The 26,387-nt window shown below is 51.2% G+C and overlaps 1 protein-coding gene across 1 annotated transcript in view; it reads left to right on the top strand.

Annotated features, from left to right (window-relative positions):
* TEAD4 (TEA domain transcription factor 4) overlaps nucleotides 1-26,387 on the top strand; it is a 61,843-nt gene that overhangs the window by 10,771 nt on the left and 24,685 nt on the right. Inside the window, exon 3 of the mRNA XM_032874341.1 lies at nucleotides 16,725-16,979. Coding sequence (XP_032730232.1) covers nucleotides 16,725-16,979 — 255 coding nt within the window. The remainder of the gene's footprint in view (nucleotides 1-16,724; nucleotides 16,980-26,387) is intronic.

Raw genomic sequence — 26,387 nt, 5'->3', positions numbered from 1 at the left:
TCCCTCTCCCTCAAAGAGACCCTCAGGCTGACACCCCTTTGTTGTCTGTCCATCTGTCTCCATCCCCCTGTCCCACCCCATGCCCGTCCCCTGACAACACAGATCTGTCCACTCCTGTCATTGTGCCTTTTCGAGAATATCAGGTGGACTCATACAGTGTGTAGCTGTGGTGTCTCTGTGTTTCACTCAGCGCGGAGCCTTGGTTCATCCAGTTCTGGGCATCAATATCTTGTTCCTTTTTTTATTAACGTGTAATGTATTATTTGCTTCAGGGATACAGGTCTGTGAATCGTCAGGGTTACACAGTTCCCAGCGCTCACCATAGCATAGCATATACCCTCCCCAACGTCCATCACCTAGCCACCCCATCCCTCCCTGCCACTCCCCAGCAGCCCTCAGTTTGCTTCCTGAGATTAAGAGTAGCTTGTCCCTTTTTATTGCTGCATAGTAGTCCATCATGCAGAGATCCTGCCGTGTGCTTACCCCGTCACTGGTGGAAGGCCTTTAGGCTGTCTCCAGCCTTTGTTGATTTTGAATAAAGCTGCTGTGAACATTGGTGTATGGGTTTCTGTGTGAATACAGGCTTTCATTTCTCTTGGATAAAGAGCAAGGAGTGGGATCGTGGGGTCACATGGTGGTATATGTATGGTGGGTTAAGACGTACGTGCCTAGCTTTCTGCGCAAGCGCACCACTCTGCATTTCTACCAGCCGCACAGGAGAGCTCTGGAGCTCTGTATCTTTAGCAGCGTTTGGTATCGCCCACTTTCTTCTTGGTTCTGTCTTTGACATTCTAGTAGGGGTGTAGTGGCATCTCATGGTGGTTTTAGTTGAACATTTTTATGTGTGTGCTTATTTGCCATTTTTACAACTTCTTTGCTGAAACGCCTATCCAAATCTTTCACCTGTTTTTTCTTTTGTTGGTTATATTTTGAGAGTTCTTTAGTGTTCTGGATACAAGTCCCTTGTTGGACGTGTGATTTACACATTTTTGGAGAAAATTCACTTAAGGAGGAAATCTCCACAAGAAGACAGTGGGTGTGAGGGACTCAGAACAAGGAAAGAGTTTGGTGTCCTGAGCCTTGGCCTTTCTTCCAGGGGTGGGGAACACCTGGGGAATGACCTATGTGAAAGTAGAGAGGAGGAGGAGGGAACAGGGTCTTCTATGAAGTTCTTTTCCTGGCTGAGCACCTGCCCTCAAGTATGCTTCCGAATAGGAGGTACAGGTGGTTTCTTGCTTTGCTGAGTACCTGGTTTTCTGCTCATGGCCCCCGGCCCAAGCTGGGCCAGCCCCATCCAAAACAACAGATGCTTGTGCCCAGTCTGGTTCCAACCATTCACGAGGCCTCGTTACCAAACCGGATGACCGTGTATTCTGGAATGGGAGGTGGGGTGATTGTTGGGCCCTCAGAGTAAGCCGCTGGGTAGGCGTGTGGCTGGTGCAAGAGAGAATCCGTGTGGTGAGATTTCTGGGTCAGGGTGGGTCCTCTGTGTTGGTAACCTCAGCCTAGGGTCTGAGGGTTCTGGGCCATTAGAATCTCCAGAGCATTGCAATCTGCGTCTCTGTCCCTGTCCAGGCAGAGGGGCGCCAAGGCAGAGGAACCTTCTATGAAAGGTGACCTACGGTAGAAAAGGTGCTGCGTCCTGCCTCTTGTCCAAGTCCAGGCCAGCCTGTTCCTTGTGCCGGTGTCCTGGCAGCTGTCCACATGCTGGAGCCTCCATTCTTGCCAGAGGAAGGCCTTTTCCAGAGATGACTGAGGCCTGGGGGTGGAGAGAGGCCTGCAGGAGCCCTGTAGGTTCCCTGCAGCTCCCTGGTGCTCTGGACCTTGGGGCTGTTCCCCAGAGCTGAGAGCTCATGCCTGGCCCTGCCTGAACACGGTGTGCCCCCAGAGGCCCCTCCTCCCCGGTGCCTCATGCTGCTTGGGGGCCCAGTGTGGGCACACCCTTGGGTCCTGGCAGGGTGGGGTATAGTCAGGGGTCTGTGGGAGCTGCTGACTGGGCTGGGGAAGGCAAGTCTTTGTTGAGAGCACACTGGGCTCCTGGGAGTAATCGGTTCAGGCAGCGTCCGGGGGGCATCACTGTTGGACGGGACTCAGTGGCAAGGCGCGTTAGGCAAAGACGCCCAAGTTCTGGGATCTACTTTGAGATCTGAATTTTCACAGGACAGGCGCACTTAAAGTGAAGTCAAGTAGTTTGGTTCAGTACTTTTGCCTCTCTAGAACTTCCGTGACCTTTGCTTTATTTTGGAATCTGGAAGAAAGGCCCCAGGGAGAAAAAAGTGCAAGTCTCACTCTCCCCATCTTAAAAATAAACAAAAAATAATAGCCTCACCCATCTCATGCCTTTATTATCACCATCATCATCATCATCATCATCATTATTATTATTATTACTTTTAAAGCAGGGTTGGGTTTACAGAAGAATTGAACAGGAAATACGGAGTGTCTTCCCTTCTCCCTGCTTGCTTACTCCTCTTGTTGACGTCTTGTACTGGTTCAGCATCGTAGCCACGCTGGTGAGCCAGTATAGATCTGTGGTTTGTAACTGGAGTCCCCGGTTTACATTTGAGTTCACTCTTCAAGTGTGCGTTTTGTGGTTTGACAAATGCGCATGTCATGTGTGCACTCTTACAGTATTGTACTGAACAGTTTCACTGTCCTAAAAGTCCCGCACTCCATGTATCCCTCCGCAATCTTCTCCTGTGTCTGTGCTGCTGCCTTTTCCAGAACGTCCCGTGGTTGTGGTCACACAGCGTGTAGGCAGCCTTTCAGGTTGGCTTGCACTTAGCGAGATCCCTGTAAGATTTCTCCGTGTCTTTTAGACACTTGATAGCTCATTTCTTTTTATCTCTGAACAATACTCCACTTTCCTACCTTTTCTTTGTGTGAGTGGGGGCACTGAGGTCCCGACAGGGGAGGGGAGTCTGTGGCCAGGCTGAGCCTGGAGCCAGGTTTGCCTTCCTTCGAGACCCTGTTTGCAGGGGCTTCTGTGCAGGCACTGTGCCCAAAGCCCCTTCACCACTTCCTCGGCCCCTTGAGTGGCTCCGGGGCCAGCCCTGGGGTGGGGTGGTGAGAGGAGGTGGTGGACACCCACCTGCTGTGACCCACTTCCTGGATATATTAGGGCCGGGCCCACTGACGCCCACATCCCTGGCTGCTTGGAAGGGGTGGCTGGGGCAGAGCCCAGGTCTAGCTCCTGGGAAGCTGGATCCCTGTCCTCATTTACCCTGCTGCCCTCCCGGGGTTGGGGGTCCTGGGGAATGGGTGGAGGGCTCGGGGCTGTATCATTCTGTATCCTCTTCAACTCTGAGTTACCGACTGCCCCTCCCTGCTGAGGCTCCTCCCACCGCCTGCTTCTGTGCCCCTCCTTCCTCCTGCCCCTTTCCTCTCCACTGCTCCCCAGAGGGAATCCTCCCTTCCTCCCTTAGCCCCCTCCATCATTCTGCCAAAAACCACGAATGTTCGAGGAGCCCTCCCAAGAGCCAGCTGCTGTGCCTGCACGTGGGAGACAGGATTGAACTGAGTCCTCACAACAGTCCCATGAGGAGATAGCATTACTACCTCTGGAATGTATTTGCGGGGACAGGCCTGGAGAGGTCAATAGCTTGCCCAGAGACATTGGCCAGTTGGAGGCCCAGCCAGGATCTGAGCCGGCCTCTGACTCCTGAGCCCAGGCGGGCACCTCTGCTCCACAGCACCCCTCTCCTGGCCTGGCAGGTTGGCTCTCTGTGGCAGGTTCCTCATGACACGCTGATGGGGTGGTGGGGTCCTCCTTTGCCTTTTCTCTTACCCCTCCCCACCACTGTCCTGTCAAGAACAAGGTGTGGTAAGTGTCTTCACCCTGCAGGGTCAGTGAGGTGGTGGGTGGTGCAGACCCATGCACTGTGGTCTGAGTTTCTGACCTGTCTTGCCTCTGCCTTTCATCTCTGCAGGACAGTCTTCTTCTCCTGGTATGAGAGATCAGAAGCTTGGGGGAGGTTAGACACGTTCCTGACCAGCCACACAGCTGCTAAGAGGTAGAGCGCCCTTCAGGTCACATGACCGAAGCTTCTTCCCAGTGGACAGGGCCCGGTGTGTGCTTTCCCCAGAGCCTCGTGTGTGAGCAGAGGAGGAGGCCCTGCTGGGGCGGCTGTTCTAGGTGGGATTGGGACAGCTAGGCTTTGTGTGGTTTTATTATATTTTATAATAAAAATGTGTTCTGTATACTTGTTATATACATGGATTTCTTCAGGCCTCCAGCAAGCCCTGGCCAGCCGTCTGAAGTCCCACTGGGGCCAGTTTTGTACAGCTGAGTACAAGGCTCAGCTCAGCCCACGGCGGTCCATTTCTCCGGGTGTTTTCTCCTTTGCTTCCTCTTTCCTCTCATCCCTGAGGACTTGCTGCCCGTGACCCAAATGCTGCTTTCTTGGCTTTTCATTTCTTTTCATTTTCATATTCAGCTATAAATAGGTCATTTTCCTGTGTCTCCTGTTTTGGGCCCAGGTCCCTCAGTCCCCTTCACTGCCCACATCTTCCCCCCACTCTATCTCCTGGTGTGCTTAAAAAAAAAAAAAGCATGAAGTAATTGGACGCATAAAATAATTATCATTTTGTGACTGGCTTATTTCACGTAATGGAATGTTTTCTGGGTTCATCCGTGTTGCAGCATGTGTCAGAACTTGATTCGTTTTTTTTGAGGCTGAGTAATATTCCACAGTGTGCATTTGCCACATTTTGTGTGCCCGTTCACCAGTTGATGGCCATTTGGGTTGGTTCCACCTTTTGACATTCCTGTCTCCGTCAGCTGTTGTGTTCCCGGTGCCTTGAGCTCTGGGTCTGTGAACGTCCTGCCCCGCCCCCAAGGTAGTCATTGACAATCGCCGAGTGTGTTCCCCTCCCGGGTGCTTGATTCTCCAGACTCGTGCCCTTCTGTCCTGTCGCCGCGCGTCCTGGGTGAGTGGGCGCTAGACCGTGCGCCTCGGGGACGGGGCTGAGGTCCCTGGGAGCCGCTAGCACAGTTTTCAGCTGATTCGTTCACAACCGCTGTTTTAGTGTTTCTGGTCAGAGACACCTCATTTCTCTCATAGACGTTACTGACGGATTACCGTTGACCTCACAGCCCACGGCACTGTAAGTCACGCGCTTCGGGACATGGGCCAGCGCCACACCCCTGCGCCTGGGGGCCGTCTTCCACCGCGCATTCGGGACAGAGAGCACAGACGGCACAGACGTGCCAACCAGGTGGCACGGAAGAGATGGTGCAGAGGCCCCTTGTTTATAGCGTGAGCAAGGGAGCCTGAAGGCAGAGTGCAGCCTTGCTCCACGTCCTGGGAGGGCCTGCTGCGGCCGCTCACGCCCTTGCGGGGGGCAGCGCGTGCGTGTCTGCGCGTGACCACGGGAGCGCCGCGGGTGTGGCTCTCGGGCTTCCGAGTGTCAGTTGGCCCATGTGTACACACAGGACCTGTGACTGTTCCGTGAACTAGGATAGACTGTCCTTGCCTCTTATCGGGGAACGCTGGACACCCACCCCCACGAGGCTGAAGGGTGCTGAGAGCAGGACTGTGTCATTTGTGACCTTGTACCTGATGCCTGGCAACAGCAGGTGCTCAGTAGACGGCTGTGAGTGAATGAATGGAGGACTCCGAGGGCTAAAGCCGTAATGGGTTTAGGCAGGAAAATAGGCAGGAGGGGTCTTTGTGGCTGGGGAACCTGCATGCTATGGACTCAGACCACTTCCCCCTGCTGTAGTCTGATTGTCCACAGAACAATGTGGACATTGTGCTATGTTTCTGTGGTCCACAGAACCACTGGCAAAGAGGTCCAGGCAGCCCTGTGGTGGGCGAGGGTGGCTCGCTGAGGGGAAGGGACTGAACCTCGCCCCTTCAGGACTTGGAGCTTGGGCGTGGCGCTGCCCCTGGGGTACCCCCAGTGTCATCATCTGCAATGAGTATGGGGAGGGTGGTGGAGATCTCGTCAGGGCCTCAGCCCAGCACCAGGTGCCGAGTGTGTATGTGAAATGGTACCTCCTAGTCTTACGTCTTAATGTGAGAACAGTTCTCTCTTCGGTGAGCAGAGTGTCTGTGCCTCAGTGTCCTGATACTTCCTTGACAGCTGGGCCTCCCTCCCATGAGTGCTGGACCCCCTGAACTTGTCTAGCAGGTCATCTGCCCAGTACACAGGGGCCATGTGCTGGGGTAGGAGGCGGTACTGTGTATTGGGGAGGTGGGACTTCCCCCCACCCCATGACCCAGCCCTTGCCTGGAGGAGGGTTCTCCTCTCTTCCTCTTTTTGTGTTCCGGTCTTCTCCCTTACAACAAAGCAGCCAGTCTTCCAGGCACCTTGGGGGATGTAAATTGGACCTGATCCTCAGACATCTCTGGCTATTGATGGCAAGAAGACATCAGCTTAGGATGGAGGACAGAGAGCTCTGCAGCGGCCCAGTGAGCAGTTCAGGCAGTACATGGTAGAAACCTAAGGCCTCTGTGGCCCGGGCCAGGGAGCCTGTCTGGGCACAGGTAGACCTCAGCTTGAGCTGCGTGCCGTGTACCTGATCCAGCGATCCACTCACACTGTGCACTTAGCCTCCTGTCCCCCATCTAAATTCTAAACCCCCTGAGGGCCCGAACCCCTTTCCCCAGAGTATAGTCCAAGAATAGCTACTCAGATGGTTTTTTTTTTTAAAAGTATAGTTCTTTTTTTAAATTTCAGCTTTACTGGGGTCAATGAAATGAAATGAAAATCATAAGATATCTTCAGTATGCATTGTGGTGATTTGGTACCCATTCACATGGTGAAAGGATCCCCTCAGCTAGTTAATGAGCACATCTGCCTTTTCACGTCTTTCTTTTTTTTTTCTTTTTTTCAAGATTTTATTTATTTGACAGAGATCACAGGTAGGCAGAGAGGCAGGCAGAGAGAGAGGGGGAGCAGGCTCCCTGCTGAGTAGAGAGCCCGATGTGGGGCTCGATCCCAGGACCTGGGATCATGACCTGAGCTGAAGGCAGAGGCTTTAACCCACCGAGCCACCCAGGTGCCCCCATGTCTTTCTTTTTGTGAGAACATTTAAATTCTACTCTCGGTAGCTTTCAGTTACACAGTACAGCATTACCAGCTCTAGTCACCGTGTCATACGGCACATCCTCAGGCCTTGCTCAGCCCGTGGTTGAATGACCTCCCCCAGGTTTTCCCACCCCCAGCAGATGTTTGTTAATGGACTGGTGTCGGGAAGGAGGTCCACCCTAAACAGGAAAACAGTGTATGTAAACTCAGGCTTCAGGGGCTGCTGACGAGTCCAAGGGGGCTGGAGGGGAGAGTGGGAATGAGTCTGGGGTCCACGGATCCTGATTTTCCCTCCTGCTCTTACTAAGAAATGAGGTCAGGGCAATGAAGGCTTCGAGATACCCCAGCGCCCCAAGTCGGGGAGTTTGCATGGAGATCTGTAGTTGTACTTGTGCTTCAGCGTGCACAGCACCTTTCGGCACTTATATGATTGGGCCCAGTCTCCAAAGTCTAGTCCAGTAGGAAAGCCAAGGTAATGATGGGAGGGGCCGTTTGCGTCTCCACTCGATAATGTGTTGATACCGGAGAGCCACGTTCCATCCAATGGAGATGGTCTGTGGCCGCAGCTCTGCTGGACTGGGCAAAGTACCTGGGGTGAGGAGTCGTAACTCCTCCGGTCTTGGTAACCAGGCCTTGCAGATAAGTCTGCCAGCCGGAAGGACCTCGTGTTCCCGGATTGAGGCAGAAGGGGACCTGCTCCCACCCTGAATTACGTTAGTTACTCCCCATGCCTCCTCTGTCTTTATCCCTTTGAGACTCCTGTAGTGGAAGATTAGAACGGATCCCCTGGAAGGAAATCCTGTTTTCTCTTTCCTCCCAGCTTCCCAGTTGAGGAGCTGTTGGGATGAAGGTGGTTGTTCTTTCCGAGGGCCCCAGGGGGGAAGCATCAGATGCTGAGGCATCATAGGTCAGGAGGAGCCTGATATAGTTGGAACCTTTACTTGGATTCCAGAGCTCTTGGAATGTGAGCTGGGACTGGAAGGACAGAGAGAACCGTTGCTACCTATAATTGGGCAGGAGATTCAGGCCCCTTTTGAACCATCTCTCCCTAACACCGGATGACACCAGTTGAGTCTGAGAAACCTTCTGAGTTTCAGTCCATCATTTCTGATTTGGGGTCAGGAGTACAGGGAGGAGGTTATAACATGGGTTGACCCTCAACAAGTTCAAAGATTTTGTGGTAAAAGGAAATGAGTGGTAGATTCCTGATGGAGGAAAGGGAATCTGGGATAACTGATCGTATGTAAAGTAGGATAACATCTACCTAAATTCCCAACATCGAGCGGGGAGAGTTGGGGCAGGTGCTGATGTGTGAGAAATAATCGTGTGCTCAGGTAGCTCCGGGGAGGGAAGCAGGTGAACACAGACCAGCCGCTGTGCTGTGCAGACTTGGATCTTGGGGATTCTGTGGCTCGTGGGAAAAGGGTTGGGTTTGGTGATCACTGGTGGCCCTGGAAGGGTCCTGAAGGGGTGGGCTTTGGGAGCAGGACATGGAAGTCTTGACGATGCAACTCTGGACTAGGCAGGGGACAGGACTAGAGGGGATGAGGTTGGGTCTGCTGCTTCCTCAAGGGCAAGTCATTTGCCCTCCCTGAGCCTTGGTTTCTCCGTTTTATAACCTGGGGATCATGGTTCCCTTCCTGTCCTGAAAGTGTTTTTGAGGAGTTTATCGTTCTTCTTATTAAAAAGATGTTAATAAAAGCCTGTAAGTTCTAATCATTCTGAAAATTCCTGAGTAACTGGCATTTGGGGACCCCAGGGTGGAGCTGAGTGTTGTTTGAGCCTGGAGTTTGCTTTGGGTGGGCCATCTGGTGGGCTTTGGGTGGGGCTGGGGGCAGAACCAGAGGCCTCCAAGCCAGGCCCCGGAAGCCAAGCCGAGGATTATTTTTATTCCTCTGTTCATGGCACGTGGCCCAGGCTTAACTATGCCATCTGTCTTCCCTTCCCGCTCTCGTCCTGGCAGGCCCACGGGGGTCATTGTGGAGGGTTTGGGGAAGTAGGAGGAGTGGGCATCCTTCTCTGGGCTGGTGTTGGCTTACCCTCCATTCTGCTAGCTGCAGGCCTAGGCTGTGTGGGAGGTGTGCTTAGGGGAGGCAGCTGCCAGGCCTGGGGCTGTGGGTGGTGAGGCTGGGAGAGGCCAGCCAGTGAGAGCTCTGGCCTGGGGGCAGCAGGGCCACACAGGGCTGGGAGCAACTCCATTTCAGTAGCAAATCCTGTGGCCTGGGGTCTTGGGTGACCCCCTGCCCTGCTTCCCTGGAATGGACCCAGTCTTGGGAACATGAAGTACAGGTCCTCAGAGACCTCATGGGTCTGACATGAATCTGTGGTTCTCAGGTCTGGTGTTCCGCTGGGTTGCCCTGGACCCGGCTTCTATAGGGACGGAAGGTGCTTACTTCAGCCAGCTGGTCTAGCTCAGCTCGGGTGAAGGAAGGGCCCAGACACTCTAGTACCCAGAAGGGTTCATATGGTATCAGGGACGTTGGGCCTCCCTCCTTTCCTTCCCTCCTTTCCGGTCTCCCTGTCACCCTCTGCCTGGCTTGGGGTGTTCATCTTTGTTCAGTGCCAGGTCTCAGAAGAGAGTCTGGGCTAAAGCCAGGACATACAAGACTTTAAGTATTAATGTTCTTTAATTAACATTAGTTAGTATTAGGCACGAAGGCTTAAGATATATGTGCCTGTTAGGTCCATTGAGGACTTCAGACCTTTCCCGTGAGGCATTATTTGTAGATAATGATGGTGACAATACAGCTCTTACTGAGCACCGACTTTGTCAGGCTCCGTGCTAGTTAACATCTGATCTTGTTGACCAGCATTTGGGACATCTTGCCATGGCAGATCAGTTCTCCAGCCTTCTTTGAACAAAGCCCCAGGTGAAAGTGTGTGGTATGTGTAAATGCTACTTAGGAGAGCTCCTAGAGGAAGTGGAGGGTCTGGAACAGGGAGTGTGTGCAACAGACACCATAAGACAGAGCGGGCCTTAGATCCCAAACTAAGAAATGGACCAATTTGGCCACTGTCACGGCTGCTTGTAACGCTGGAACCAGAATCAGTCTCTTGACTCCTAGACATCACACTTTCATTTCACAAACCTCCAGAAAACTCAAGCTCTCTCTCTGGTGTGCCAAAGTCCAGACATTTACTGATATTTTCTTTGGTTTCCTGACACTAAACATGGAACAGCTCATTCTCCCCATGGAGAAATCATTATTTCACAAAGGACACTTAGCAGATATCTCCTCATTTGTTCCCCAGCTTTGTGCAGTGCACTGAGGACTTTGTAGAGAAAGACAGTCGTGAAATCTGAGGTACGGTGAAGGACGTCAGTCATTCCTTGGAGCTGGGTGGGGGGTCAGCTATGGAAAGCATGGGGAGCTGCTGGAGGTCAGAGGAGGGGATCTAATCCAGACTGGAGGTCTGGGTCATCTTCCCAGAGGAAGTGATTTTGTGGCTGGACCTTCAGTATGAGTAGGAGTTAGGTGAAAGAAGGATGGGGAGGAAGGCTGTAGGCAGCACTTCTGGGTGTGGAGAACGAGCTTAGCATGTTAGGGGTATCGTTTGGACAATGGAGTTTGGGGGTTGGGGGATACAACCAAGGGAGTATAAGAGGACGGTGCAGATACCTGGCGGTGTGGCAGGAGAGCAGGAATCAGCCTTACAGAATCCTGTCATGGGGCATGTCATTTTATCTAAGGCCAAGGGAAAGCCATTGAAAGATTTAAGTGGAGGAATCCCATGATCACATTTGTATTCTAGAAAACTCACTGTGGCTGCAGTGAGAGATCACGCAGTCTGCATGGGGTTGGCACAGTCAACGGGGGAAGCACTAGCAAAAGCTTGGGTTAGGGCTCTGAAATGGAAAAGACGGGATTTCAGGAAGACCTTCTGGAGAGAGGATGTGGTTGTTAATTATTTATGGGAGATAAGAGGGAGAAGTCAAAATACATGCTTAGGTTTCTGGCCTCTGGGTGGTTGGTGGTGTCATTTCCTGACTCAGTGTCCCGCTGAAAATTTGATTTTGGACGTGTTGAATTTGAGGAGCTTTTGAGAAGTCTGATTGGAGCTGCCTGGTAAGCAGTTGCCATATATAGCTAAACTCAGGAAGGACATACAGATTTGGTAGTCAAAAATACACAGTGCGGGTGTAAGCCATGGGTGGGGAACCCCCAGGGATTATGTATGTAGGTTTAAAAGGAGAGGTCAGGACAGAGCCCTGAAGAAAGCACTTAGGGAATGGTCTGGCCAAAGAGAAGGAAGAAAAAGTAAAGACAGTGGATTAAGACAACTTGAGAGTGGTCTTTGTTCTTCATAATTTAGAAATCAGCTTGTTAAGTTCTGCGGAAGACCTTGTGGAATTTTTAATCATAATTCCATTGAATTCGTGATTTTTTTGATAGAGATTCAACATCTTTGTGATATTTTCCCATCCATGAACATAATTTCCTCTCCTTCTATTTAGATGTTTTATGTCTTTCAAAACAGTTACCGTTTTCTTTGTAAAGTCCTCATTTATTGTTAATCAGGAGGTAAATAATGACTTTGTTTCTAAATGCAATATTTTAAAAAACTGTATTGTCTAATACCTTATTTCTGGTATAAGAGAATGTAATTGTAATTTGTCAAATCCTTTCAGTCTTGTATCATAATGCCTTATAATGACAGTTTACTTCTTTTCTTCGAAACTTCTCATTTCTTTTTCTTATCCTACTGTGTTGGCTAGGACTGTGTTGACTAGGTTCTTGGTAGAACCACACTTTACAGTGTGAATATAAATGTTGAAAGTGGCATTCTTTATCTTATCTCTGACTTTAAAGGTAATGCTTCCAGTGTTTAATCAATCAGTAAGAGTTGCACAGGTAAAAGTTCTGGTCACCATTTCCAACGTAGTTGTGAGTGGGGTTGGGGTGGGGGGACGACAGTCACACACCAACTAGTGAATCTCCAGTACCAGCCTAGTGTCCTGCAATTCAGTCCACTTCTGACACTGTCTACATGGAGGTAATCATATCCCACGGGTTAAGAGCTTAGTTCCACAAGACTGTCCACCAACCCCAGACACCAGTGGCAAGATTGGGGGTTCCAGTGACGCCTCCTTGGGTTCGATTGATTTTCTAGAGTGGCTCATAGAATTCAGAGAAACACTTTACTTGCTAGATTATTGGTAGATTATGAAATGATTATTTTATCTTAGCAACAGCCAGATAGAAGAGAGGCATAGGGCAAGGTTGGGGGTTGGGTGTGGAACTTCCAAGCCCCCTACAAGTATGTACCATTCTCCCCACATCTCCATGTGTTCACTGGCTCACCAGCTCTCTGAGCCCTCTCCTTCTGGGTGTTTATGGGCTTTATTACATAGGCACAATTGATTAAATCACTGGCCATTGGCAATTAGTTTAACCTCTAGTCCCTCTCCTTTCCCTGGACTTTTTGGGAGGGGAGCTGGTGGTGTGGGGCTAAAGGTTCCAACCCTCTGATTACACGGTTGGTTCTCCTGGCCACCAGCCCTCATCCTTAGCTGCATTCCAAAAGTCACCACATTCACATAATAAGACACCTTTATCGCTCTTATCACTTAGGAAATTCCAAGGGTCTTAGGAACTCTGTGCTAGAAACCGGGGCAAAGACCAAATACAAATTTATTATAAATCATAACATCACAGTGGGTTTTGGGAAGATATCTTCTGTCACATTAAGAAAGTTTGTTTCTAGAGTTTGCTAAGCATTTTTATTGTGACTGGGTCTTGAGTTTTAGCAAATGCCTCTTCCCATGTTATGGTTCAGAAACATGGTTTTCCTTCCATGTGCATGTGTGCACACGTGGGTGTTGCATGACCAGACTTGGTCATGGTCATTGTTAATTGTTTTTATAGAGTTAACTTTTATTTAAAGATTTTATCTATTTATTTGACAGAGAGAGAGCAGGAGCACACAAGCAGGGGGAGCGGTAGAGCGAGAGGGAGAAGCAGGCTCCCCGCAGAGCAGGAAGCCCAATGCCCGGGGCTTGATCTCAGGACCCTGGGATCATGACCCAGGCCGAAGGCAGACGCTTAACCAACTGAGCCACCCAGGCGCCCAAGAGTTAATAATATTGTTTAGATTCACTTTTATCTTTACCACTACTTTGTTCACCCCTCTTCCATGTGTGTAATGTCTTCTTTTTCTAGATGTTCCTTTTAAAAACCCCTCCTTTCCTGTTTTTTTTTTTTAGTGAGGGTGTGTTAGTAGTAAATTTTCTCCATCTTTGTCTGAAAATGCCTTTATTTAATGTTTACTCTTGAGTGATATTTTGGCTCGGCTTTTAATTTTAGGTTAACAGTTCTATTTCTCTCAACAGTTTGGAGACATAACCTTGGGTCCTCTAATGCTACTGTTGAGAAGTCCACTATCCATATATACGTTAATGTCATAGTTCTTCCTTTTTGGTAATTTGTCTTTTTTTACTCTTGATGCTTTTAAGATCTGTTCTTTCTTTTTGGTATTCTGCAGTGTCCTGATAGTATGTGTTGATTTTACTGGAATTTTTCTTCATTAGGATTCAGTATAGCTCCTTAATTGGAGATTCATGTATTTCATTATTTCGGGAAAGTTTCCTTGCCATTATCTTTTCAAATGTTCTTCATTTTGTGTATTCTGTCTTTTAGGAATGCTAATTGAAGGTATGTTGAACTGCCTTATTTTATTGTTTTTGCTCTTTATCATTAAAAAATATATATTTCTGAGTAATATCTTCATATCCATCCTCCAGGTTGTTAATTCTTCCTTTAGCTCTATCTAATGTGCTATTTATCTCAGTAAAATCATTGAGTTTTAACTCCAGTAACTAAATGTCCTATTTGGTTTTTTTTCCAGTCTGCTTTGTGTTTTTTGATAGTGTCTAATTCTTTCTCATGTTTCCAATTCTTTGTTTAAGTCAGTAATTATTTTAAATACCATTCTATAATAATTTTTATCTGATAGTTCAGTTATCTCTAGTTCTTGGGGCTCTAGTCCTGTTGAATATTGATCATAGTAGATTGTTTCCTCTTTCTTAAATGTTGCAACTTTGTATTTTGAGATCTTTTTTTAGCAAGGCTTTCTCTTTGGGAATTCTCTGTAATATGGGTGAGGACTGTCAGAGATTTTTCAACCATGGACCGCTATTTATTGTTATGAATTGGCTGGGAGTTCCTGTGTAACGTAAAACTCAAATCTCAAATCCACTTAAGGTCAAGGCAGTCCTTCAGTTACAAATATTTAGGAAAGACAGTTTTCTTTTTCCCTCCCTCCCTTTCTTTCTTTCGCGCTCTCTCTCTTTCTTTCTTTCTAAGAATTTTATTTATTTGACAGAGCACCAGCAGGCAGAGTAGCAGGTAGAGGTAGGGGTAAGCCAGCTCCCCGCTGAGCGAGGAGCCAGATATAGGGCTTGATCCCAGGATTCTGGGATCATGATCTGAGCCAAAGGCAGTTGCTTAACCAGCTGAGCCACCCAGGCGTCCTCTTCTTTTTCTTTTTCTTTTCTTTTCTTTCCTTCTTTTTCCTTTCCTTTTCTTTCTCTTCCCCTCCCCCTTTCCCCTCTCTTCTCTTTTTTACCTAGGACTTAGGCCAAGACAGATAATCTTCCTGGTCATATTTTGTCAGTATTCTTCCTTTTCTATGAAGATTGAGGTATGATTCCAAGTTCCAACTTCCCATATCTGTCAGGTCTAAGCTGTCATCTGCGTAGCTATTAAAACCCAGCGGCCTCCCAGGGCTTTTGTAGTAATGGCTCATTTACAGATTCCTTTTTTTTTTTAATTTTATTTTTTATAAACATATATTTTTTTCATTTACAGATTCCTTTACTTAGAGTTCTTTCATTTGGGGGCCTCTAGGTGTTTACTTTCTTCTGAAGATAACTGTACATTTAAAAGTATTATATTTGTTATATTTTATTTATCATTTCTAAATTTCTTTTAGAGAGTGAGAGTTTTCAAGTCATCTTATCTACTCTGTTGCCATTAAAGTAAAAGGTTTTTTTTTTTTTTTTAAGATTTTATGTATTTTAGAGAGAGAAAGATAGCAATAGTTCTCACCTCTAGGATGCTCTGAGAGAAGACTTCCAGAGGATTCTTCACTTTCTTTTCCTTCTCTGTACATGAAGCCCCACATACCCCACAGTTCTTCACAAAGAGGTGGGTATGAGTGTCAGTATAGTCAATGTCCACAGTGAAGGAAAAGGAGGAGCTGAGTGAGGGGTGGGTGAGGGTACAACCTTGGAGGGAGGAGAGGTTGCAAGGAACTTGGCCAGCCTGCAGGCACTTAGTCTCCCAGCCTGTATTCGGGCTGGTGGCAAAGGGCAGCGCTGTGTTGTCAGCTTCTAGAGACACCAGCCAATCACCCTTGCTTTAGCCCCCATATGTGAGAATCTCCCAGGGCTAAAATCTTCCCTTTATTTATTTATTTATTATTTATTTATCTGTTTATTTTTAAAGATTTTATTTATTTATTTGACAGAGAGACAAAATGAGAGAGGGAACACAAGCCTGGGGAGTGGGAGAGGGAGAAGCAGGCCTCCTGCCGAGCAGAGAGCCTGATGCAGGGCTTGATCCTTGGACCCTGGGATCATGACCTGAGCTGAAGGCTGCCGCTTAAAGACCAAGCCACCCAGGCATCCCTAAAATCTTCTTTTTAAAAGAGCCCAAGCTGAGGATAGAATAGGAGCATGGTAACCTGCATTTTATTTTGTATCCTTTTTTTTTAAATACAAGATTTTAATTATAGTAAAAAACATACAAGATTTATCATCATAACCATTTTTGAGTGTATTAGTTCGGTAATATTGAAAGTTAATTTTCACGTTGTCGTGCAGCAGATCTCCAGCTTTCTCATCTTGCAAAACTGAAACTGTATACCCATTAAGCAACAATTCTCCACTTCTTCCTCTCCCTGGGAACCAGCCTTTTACTTTCTGTCTGTGATTTTGACTATTAGATACATCTTATAAGTGGAGTCCTACAGCATTTATCTTTCTGTGGTTGGCTTTTTTCATTCAGCATAACATTCGCAAGGTCCATCCACGCTGTAACGTATGACAGACTGTTCTTCCTTTTTAAGGCTGAATGATACTCCCTTTTGTGTATGTACCACGTTTGGTTTATCCGTTCATCTGTCTTATTGTGAATAAGGCTGCTGTGAACATGGGTGTACAAATATCTCTTCAGGACACTGCTGTCAGTTTCTTTGGATATATACCCAGAAGTGGAATTGTTGGCTTGCTCGGTAGTTTTATGGTTAATTCTTTGAGGAACCTCCATACTGTTTTCTGTAGTGGTTACACTTTACATTTCTACAAACAGTGCACAATAATTTGCATCCTATTTGCCCCTTTTTGATTTGATGTCAGAACATCTCTTGGTCCTTGGTCCTTGTCTCCTGCCTCTCAGCCCTGTCTTTGGATTCTTAGAGCTATGCTCTGAGAGCGCCTAGGCCACAGGGTGGGAAGCTGGGGTCTACACGGGGGGAACAACCTGCCCGAGGTTCTAGGCCTCCTGATTCTCCCAGACCTTTCACTTCATTCTCTTCCTCTGGGTCCCTGGCCTTTTCCCTCCAAGCTTCTGTGCTGTTGTGGGCCGAACAAGGAAGAGCGACTGATTCTCGGGCTGGGCACTTCCCGGGGTGCCCTGTCCCATGGCCGTATAGTTCTTCCTCCGATGCTGTGGTTTCTGCCCAAACAGGTCCAACGGGCGCTCCTCCAAGCGGAGCCTTGGAGGGCAAGGCCGGCACCATTACCTCCAACGAGTGGAGCCCTCCTAACTCCCCTGAGGGGAGCAACGTCTCTGGGGGCAGTCAGGCGTTGGACAAGCCCATCGACAATGACGCGGAGGGAGTGTGGAGCCCTGATATCGAGCAGAGCTTCCAGGAGGCCCTGGCCATCTACCCCCCTTGTGGCCGGCGTAAGATCATCCTGTCAGACGAGGGCAAGATGTACGGTAAGGAGCCTGTTGGGGCGGGGTGGCAGGCCCCTGCCCTCACGGTTCAGTTCTGGAAGTAGGGCCTAGGCACGGGGGGACATAGGACCCTCGGGCTTCTCTAAGTAATGGAAGGGGAGGGCCCATTGGGACACTTAAGGCAGACACTGCTTCCTTCTGTCTGGGCTTCCCAAGGGGTGGGAAGGTGTGTGAGGAGAAGCCTTTGGGTGAGAGGCTGTGGTAGTAGAAGACTTGAGAAAGGGAAGAACACCCCGCAACCCATCTCCCCAGAGCGGACTGGGAAAATCCCATAAGCTGTCCCTCAGGCAAATGCCCCCTCATTCTCAGCTCCCCACTCTTGGCTGTGAAAGGTTAGGAAGGTGGCTCCTGGACTCATTCATTCCCTCATTCATGCACACACTCAGTCGTGAACCTTGTGTGCCAGCCCTCGGTGGGGAGGGTCTGGCCCCTGCTCACAACATGGTGAGGGTCGGGGGAGGTGAATGCACACAGAGCTGTGCTACAAGGCAGATGTGGGGTGTCCCAGGAGAGAAGCAGACGGGTGCTCTAGACCTTCACTCAGGAAACGTCCCCTCCGGCTCAGAGTCATCTGGAAAGGCTTGGTCTTTGGGAGGGGCTGAGAATGTGGAACATACAGAGATCCTTCATGTCCAATAGCCACGTAGGAAGAACAAAGCAGTCTGCCTGGGGGTGTGCTGACCTTTGGATGGAGGAGAGGGTACGTGGGAAAGTAGAACAAAACCAAAAACCGAATAGCTGTCGGAAGACCCCAGTCAGGCCTCCATTCCCAGGACCCCCGGCTTGAAACACGGGGCTGAGGCAGGCACTGGGAGGGTTTCTGTAACTGGCGGGTCCTCTGACAACAGGGGGCCTTGCCCTGGCTCCCAACAAGATGGCTCCAGGCCAGGCACCCACCCCCAGGAGTTTCCACTGAGGTTCTCTCTCCCCCATGCAGCACCGGTTCCCCCTCGGTCCCCCAAGACAGAGACTTTGTCAGCTGTCTGGAGTGCGCTGTGTGAGGGGCTCGTGGGGGCTGGCCGTATTCCTCTCCGAGGGCTGCTGTAAGAAATGACCACAAATGGGTGGCTTAGCACAGCAGAAACGTATTTTCTGTTTGAGGAGAAGTCTCAGGTTAAGGTGTCTGTAAGGCTGGTTTCTTTTGGGGGTTCTGAGGGAGGGTCTGTTCCAGTCTCTTAGTTTCTGGTGGTTGCTCATAAGCCAGAGTGGGAAGCTGGGGTCACATGGGGCTTGCAGCTGGATCACTCCTATCTGTGACTCTGCTGCCACTCTGTTGTCACATGGCTGTCGTCCATGCGTGTCCTTGCCTCTTCTTATAAGGATACTCGTCACACCTAATCCAGTGTGACCTCATGTTAGTACAACTATAAAGACCCTATTTCCAAATAAGGGCACTTCTGGGGTTCTGGGTGAACAGGAGCTCTGGGCAGACACTCTTCAACTTAGTTCAGTGAGAGCAAACACGTGTCCAATTTGTTACCATCTTGGGGCACCACGGGGCTCTCACAGCCCCTGGTGCTCATCCTTTAGCTGCAGCCTTCCCTACAAAGCCAGTGATTCCTCTCTTTCTTTCTTTTTTTTAAAGATTTTATTTATTTATTTGAGAAAGAGACAATGAGAGAGCGCATGAGCAAGGAGAAGGTCAGAGGGAGAAGCAGACTCCCCATGGAGCTGGGAGCCCGATGCGCGGGACTCGATCCGGGAACTCCGGGATCATGACCTGAGCCGAAGGCAGTCGTCCAACCAACTGAGCCACCCAGGCGTCCCGATTCCTCTCTTTCTTTTACTTGCTGGGGAGTCAAGGTCCGTGCTAGCTGGACCCTGGGTCTCGTCCTCAGGCTCTGGTTGTAACTGTGCCTCTCTCCTCACCAGCCCCACTGCTGTGGCTTTGCTGCGTCCACAGAGTCTCTCTGATTTCTCTGGGCATCCGTGCCCTGTGTCGCCCCCCCCCCTCCCCGCCCCCATACCACCCTTGCTCTAACCACTTCCTGCTCTGGTGGTTGCTTCTTACTTCTGGCCCCTGTGGAAGCTTCGTGGAGAAGACTGCTGACGTGTATGGGGCACCTGGTTGGGGTGCTGGGTGTGGGACCAAGCGTTTTACATAGGTTATTGCCCTGGAGCTGGAGAGGAATGGAGAGCTGGTATCTTTGGCTCTTTCTACTACTCTGGTGGAGAATGGGATGGGTCCTGATGCAGAGCTGAGGTGTGAAGGGGAGAAGGGGCGGGGGAGGGCAGGTGTGAACAAAACGTTTAGCTGGAGAGCTGTCTGGGTCTCTTGTTGGGAAGCAGCATACATCCTGGTGCTTTAAGGAGCAACTTTTCTGGCAAACACAAGGGGCCAAGAGGCATTCAGCTGAAGGAGAGAGCCGAGGGTGCTGCGGTGTCCGGGGGGCCGGGGAAATGGCAGCACATGGCAGATTCAGCAGACATTTGTTGGAGTGCCGCTGGGGACCAGACTCTGAATGCTGAGATGTCTCTTTGTGTGTGTGTGGTAAAATATACATTACACAGAATTTACCCTTTTCACCATTTTTTTTAAAGATATTTTTTTATTTATTTGACAGACAGATCACAAGTAGGCAGAGAGGCAGGCAGAGAGAGACAGGAGGAGGAGGCAGGCTCCCTGCTGAGCAGAGAGCCCGATGCGGGACTCGATCCCAGGACCCTGAGATCATGACCTGAGCCGAAGGCAGAGGCTTTAAGCACTGAGCCACCCAGGCGCCCCCCTTTTCACCATTTTTAAGTGTACAGTTGAGTCACATAAAGGACAGTCACGTTGTGGTGAAGCCACCAGCACCGCCCTTCTCCAGAACTTCTGCATCTTCCTGAGGCCCCCATACCCACTTGACACTAACTCCCATTCCATCCTCCTCCCAGCCCTGACGGCCGCCACTCAGCTTTCTGTCTCTGTGGATGTGACTGCTGTAGGGACCTCCCAGAAGTGGAATAATCAGGCAGCGTCTGCCCCTTTTTGACAGCCTTCGTTCACTTAGCATCGTGTCCTTGAGGGCCCTCCCTGTTGTAGCCCAAGTCAGAACTTCCTAACGTTGCGTGGTATGATAGACCACATTGTGTTTTTCTCTGTTCACCTGGCGGTAGACATTTGCGGGGTGCGTAGTTTTATTTACTTGTTATGGGTATATATTTCTCTCCCCGCTTCACGTGTCAAGGAATTGGGTTAAGAGACTTTGTTGTCAGTCGGCAGACGATTGTGACTGAGCCGGTTTGGGAAGTGGAAGCCTGCAGACCTCTGAAGTTTCTTTGGCCCAAGGGGAGCTGTTGAGTGGCGGGGGGAGCAGGATGAAAACTGTGTTTGGCAAACTGTCCTGGCTATGTTGTTGTCCTGTTTATGGCTCTCCGCCTGTGCAGAGACACAGGGAGGGGCAAAGGGTGGGGGGATCACACAGGGGAGGACCCGGAGGAAGAGAGGGGAGGGGGGCAGGGGCCAGGAGCCTCTTAATTATGCCGAAGAAGACAGGAGCTGTCAGTGGCCTCTGATGTCCTCTAGCTCTTCGATCTTTTCAAGGGTTGGGGTTAGGGTTAAGTTAGGGTTAGGATTAGTGTTTTACATGCTTAGAGAAGCCAAGAGTTTCTCCCAGGTTCTCCCAGATGGTAAGTGGGAGAGCAAAGGCTAGAAGCAGTTCCCTGCCCCCAGGCACAGTGCTCCCCCATTACCCCAAGTGGCCTTTGTGCGCTCAGTGAAGCCTGGTGCCCCTCCTGTTCCTCTCCTCCCTGCCCCCGCCTCCAGCTTGGCCTGGCTTGGCCCGGGCTCCAGGTGGGTCAGGCTCCGGGCAGGGCCACTGGAGGCTGCTTCTCAGTGTCCGATGACTCACCCAGCCCCCAGGGCACCTGTCCTTCCTGAGCACAGATCCTGCTGGGGTCCATACACTGGCTTATCCCCATCTCCTCTTACCAGGCGCGGGGGCTGAGCCAGGGCAGGACCGCGAAGGGAGTTGGTGAAGGGGCCCTCGGCAGGGGCTGCCGTCCAGCTGGGAGGTATATATAGCTCTGAGCTCAGCCCGGTGTGTGGGATGGGACCCCAGGGAGGTGGAGGAAGAGGGACAAGCTGCCAAGCTGACTCAGACCTTGTCTTGCTCTGGCTCTTCTCCATCTTCTCCTCTTCCCTTGGGGGACCCACTCTTGCCACCCTCCAGTGCCCTAGCCGCATCCTGCACCCCCGAGAGCCCGGTCTGTACACACCCCATTTCCTGCAGTCAGTGGCCACCTGTCCTTTTGTAGGTGGGCCAGCCCAGCGGGACACAGGGTGGGAGCTGAGAATAAGCAGGCACGAAGAGGCCTCGGGCAGGGAGAAGAGCCGGCCGATGTCGGGGGCCCCGAGGAGGAGTCTAGACCTCAACACAGGACAGGGATTCAGCCTGCTCCCGGCTCTGGCCCCAGGACAGCCAGCGCAGGACAGGCTGAGGAGGTCCAGCAGACATGCAGATAACATGAGGAGCTGCAGGACAGATTAGCGCCTGTTATTTCTGAGCCGAGCCTCCCACACTTGTGGATGGGCTCCCGCAGCCAGGGCTGCTGGCCGGCTACTGCCCACGGCTGCCTTCAGTTTTGCCCCGTCACTCTGTGACCCTCGTCCTGGCACTGCCACGCTGGTCGCTCTGACCTCCTTTGGCCAGCCTGGCCTCTGGCCCGGTGGGCAGGTGGTGGAGAGGTGAGCGTAGGGCAACTTCTCACCCCCATCTGCCCGCACACTCTGTCTTTCCCTCCCCTCACAGCTCCTTCTTGCCTTCTCTGTTCTGCCTGCAAGAGGGCTGGCTGGCTCTGTCTTCTGTGCATGCTTTCATTCCTGCCCAGCATGCTCCTGAGTCTCCCAGCTCTCCCGGTGTCTGCCCTTTCTCTGCATCTCCTCTCCTTGCATCCTCCGTTGTCTTCCTGGGTGCCTTGTGGCCCAGGCTTCTAGTTGCCATTAGCAATCCGGCAGGTCTTACAAGCGAGCTCCCCCACTGCCCTTTGCTGTCTTGCCCTGTGGTTTCTAGATCCTTCCGTGTCCCCCGCTCTGGCTCATAACACTGACTTCAAACTTCTGAAGGCCTGATGGCATGACCCTCAGTTCACACCTGGTCTGTGCCAGGAGCTGGTGTGGCCTTGGGCTGGTGGTCTAACCTTTTTCAGCTTCAGTTCCTCATTTGTAAAACTAGGGGCAATGATAATAATGCTGCCTTTCTGTCTGGTTTTGGTTCCATTCATTTATTTCTTTTATTGTGGGAAGATAGACACCAAGGAAAATTTACCACTGTAACCCTTTTAAGTCACAGTTCAGTGGCGTAAAATTCATCTTGCGGCACCTGTCATCGCTACCCTCCATCTCCAGAACATTCTCATCCACCCCAAACTGAAACTCTGTGGCCCTTAGACACTAACTCCCTGTCCACTCTGCTATCCCCCAGCCCCTGGGAAGCTCTCTTCTGTGTTGTGTTTGTACAGATTTGCCTCTTCGTGGTAGCTCATGGAGGTAGAGCCAGTCATACAGTGCTTGTGTTAGCCCAGTGTCCTCAAGGTTCACCTGTATTGCAGCCCGGGTCAGGACTCCGTTATTTTTTATAGCTGCATAATACTCCTTTGCACAGATAAACCGTGTTTTGTGTATCTGTTGAGCTCTTGGTGAACACTTGGTTGTCTACTCCTCTCCCCTATTGTGGCTAGTGCTGCCATGAACACACGTGTATGGGTATCTGAGTCCCTCCTTTTCAATTCTTTTGTGAAAATACCTAGAGATGGAATTTCTGGATCACGGGGTAATTGCGCTTCAGTTTTTGAGGAAGCGGCAGACTGTCTTCTAGCGGCTGCGCCATGTTATGTTCTACCAACAGTGTGCAAGGGTCCTGGGGTCTTCACTTCTTTGCCAGCAGTTGTTGCTTCTCGTGGTTGGTTGGTTTGTGCTTGAATTGTCATCCTTGTGGGTGTGAAGTGGTAGCTTGTGGTTCCGATTTGCATTTCCCTAATGATTAGTGATGTTGAGCATCTTTTCAGCACTGCCACAGGGATGAGAGCACGTGGGGGCATGGCCGGTGTGCAGCAGTGGGGTGTAGAGCTGAATGGGACATGTCTTCTGTCCTCAAGAGCTCGAATTTTAGGGAGAGAGGAAGGCAGGAGCTCCAGTGACTTTCAGCCAAAGAGTTCGAAAAAGGCACAGACCCCTGTGCACCGGGACTTGGAGGTGGGAGTGAGCATACTCACTTGGGTGGGGATCAGGGACCACATCTTGGGGCAGTGGCCTTCAAGGTGGGGTGGGATTTCACCAGAAGCCTCCAAGTGCTGCAGGGACAGCGGTGGTACGAGCTCAGATGTCAGGCCTAATCTCTGCCTTCTGAGGCTGCGGGCAGAAGTTTCTTGTCCACAAATAGCCTCCTCCTCCTGCTGCAGGTGTTTACAGCCTCAGCTGGTCCCTGGGCAGAGAGGCCCCAGGCCATTGGGATTAGGGCTGGTCCTGGAGGACGGGAAGGCTTGCTCCCGTGAGAGGCCTCCGGGAAGCCAAAACCCGGTGTGTGCATGTCCGTCTTCTTTTCAGTGGGGGGCTCTGCCCTCAGGTTCTCAGCTTTCTCCACTTTTTTTTTTTTTTAAAGCTTTTATTTATTTGACAGAGAGATCACAAGCAGGCAGAGAGGCAGGCTGAGAGAGAGGGGGAAGCAGGCTTCCTGCTGAGCAGAGAGACCGATGTGGGGCTCAATCAGGACCCGGAGATGATGACCTGAGCTGAAGGCAGAGGCTTAACCCACTGAGCCACCCAGGCACGCGCTTTCTCCGCTTTTGAAGACTCCTAGCCTTCATGGTAACAGGGCCTTACGAGCAACAAAGCAGTAGCGGCTGGCTTTGCTGACCTTCCGTTAGGCGGTAGGTGCTTTATGTCCTCAATGCTGTTTAGTGTACTTATGGCCCCGGGGAGGGCTGGTGCAGACAGTGGAGGCAATACAGGCAGAAATGGCCCATCCCAGACAGGCTTGTGCGGGTGGGATAACGATGTCAGCGGTAGTGTGTGGCCAACTAGAAGCCTGGGGCGGCTGGTGGGCACGTGTGACGTCGAGTGTGGGGTTAGGAGGAAGTCGTGGTGGCCGCGTGGTCCCTGCGTGGGGGAGGCTCTACCCTCAGCCTGTGGTGAGGCCAAGGCTCCCCTTTGTCCCTCGGCTGTCCTTGCCTATGGTGGGGTGGGGCCGTGGGTGTGAGTTGGGGCTGTTGGACACATGTCCTCCGACAGATGGGCCACAGTCTGGCGGGGGCGTCCTTTCCAGCCACACCCAGGCCCTCTCTGGGGTTGGCCAAGGCCACCTGCCACACTGTAATGCCCAGCTGCCCGACTGGCCCCGCCGAGGTCCAGGCTGGCCTCCCACTACCCCAGCATGTGGTCTCCGCCCTGGAGGGGAGAAGACTGGCCTGACTTCGAGCAGCAGATGACAGAGCTGGGACAAGGATGTGGGTCTCTTTCTCTACCACTAATTCATCTGGACTTTGCGCTCATTTCTTAACTGCCCTTGCTCCCTGCTGGCCTGCCGTGTGGTTTCAGGGCCCTACCTCTGAGCATATGCTCCCTGCTTCCCTCCACTTCTCCCTTCGACTGTGGCGTTCTGATATCTACACCATCCACGGCATGTTGGTGTCTGTCGGCTGGGGGAAGCACAGTCCGTGAGAGTGAAAACACTGGGCAGGCTCCTGGGGTCCCAATAGTTGGCTCTTCCTCTAGGACCTGGGTCCGGGTGAGGGGAGTCAGACACAGCCAAGGGCTTGCTTCCTGCAGAGAGCCAGGTGGGGATCGGTCCCGAGGGAGGAGCCCCGTGATGTCTCGAGGAGGCAGCTCCCAGCCCCGCCTAGGGAGGCGGCCATCCTAGCACTATCGTGAAGCCTTAGAAGTGTATGTTCTTGTGGCACCTGGGACACTTAACAAACCATGTGGCTTTGAATGAATCACTTCCCCTCTCTGGGCCACAGTTACTTCTTCCCTAGGCAACATCAGACCTCTGGGGGCACCAGGTCTGGTCCTTGCTTCTGAGAGAGGATGGCCCTCACTTCCATTTAAGTAGAAGTCATGCTGTGCGGTCCTGAGGAGACAAGCTCTGGAACCAGACTGGATGGGTTTCAGTCTCCACCACTTGTTGGCCTGTGACCCTGAACGGCTTTCTGAACCTCCATGTGCCTCCAGTTCCCTGTGTGTAGAAGGCAATGGCACTAGCAGTGGCATAGAGCGGCTGTGACGATTGAAAAGGGGGACGCCGATCCGACTGTCCCAGTGAACAGTGTATTTGCACAGGTCCCTTTGCACAAAAGTGCTCAGTAAACGTTCACGACTGTCGCTCTTGTTACGAGAGCGAGAGAAGCGGTCGCAGCTCCCCACATAAGTGTAAATAAAGCCTGGATTAGAGGCCGGCTGGCCCTGTAGCAGCAGTGTGGCCGGGTGGCCTCTGGAGCACCCCGCTGGCAGGAAGGAAGCTGGTTGGCCCCTCTTGGCTTGACACACCCACAGAGAACCCGCACTTCGCGCTTGCCTAGTGGTGCTCTCCACCCTGGCATCACCTCTGATCAGCAGAACAGAACTGGGTGGAATAACGGCCTGAGATGAGCTGGAGGGGGATGCTGTCCCAGAGAAAGGGAAGGGAAGATACCCAACTTGGAAAAACACTGACAGCCAAGTTGGGTTTGGCTCCTGTGGCTCCAAAAACGGCCCGTGGGGCGGCAAAACTCCTGAGCCCAGTAGCAGAGGGCAGAGGGCGCTGTGGGACTAGGAGGGGACTGTGTCTCCATGACCTGGGGCTCCTGGCATCTCTGATGTCTGGAGTAGTCGTCTCAGCCCCTGCTGGGCACCGGCCTCCCTCCGTGCTTCTGCTTCTGTGCTGTGGAAAAAGGGCCGCTGTACCCGGGCTCAGAGGGCAGTGCTGTAACCGAGCATCTTCTCAGTGTCCTGCACTCGCGGTGTCGCCGGCCCAGGCATTTCTGCCAGATCTGCGGGCGGGTGCTCGGGGTGGGATCATCCGGCTTCAGTGTCCTCTGCTGGTACCAGGCGCGGTTGCCTGCCTTCCTGCAGGCTGGAGGGAGGTCCGTGAGGCTTATGCTTCAGGACCATCCGTTGCACGTCCCCCTTCCAAGCCCCTAGTCTGCTTATTTGTAAAGCAGTTTCATTGGAGTTTAATTGCCATACGGTGAACTGTACGTATTTGAAGTGGACAGTTTGGTTAAGTTTTGACAGATGTACACACACCTATGAAGCCAGTTGCTACCGTCAAGAGAGTAAACATGTCCATCTTCACCTGAGACGATCTTTACCTCACTTTGCATTTATTTTTTTAATTTTTTTAAAAGATTTTATTTATTTATTTGACAGACTGAAATCACAAGTAAGCAGAGAGGCAGGCAGAGAGAGAGGGGAAGCAGGCTCCCTGCTGAGCA

This window comes from Lontra canadensis, unplaced genomic scaffold (assembly GCF_010015895.1).
Source record: "Lontra canadensis isolate GAN:19392208 unplaced genomic scaffold, GSC_riverotter_1.0 scaffold53, whole genome shotgun sequence".
Lineage (NCBI taxonomy): Eukaryota > Metazoa > Chordata > Mammalia > Carnivora > Mustelidae > Lontra > Lontra canadensis.
This window is presented reverse-complemented; position numbering and strand designations above follow the sequence as displayed.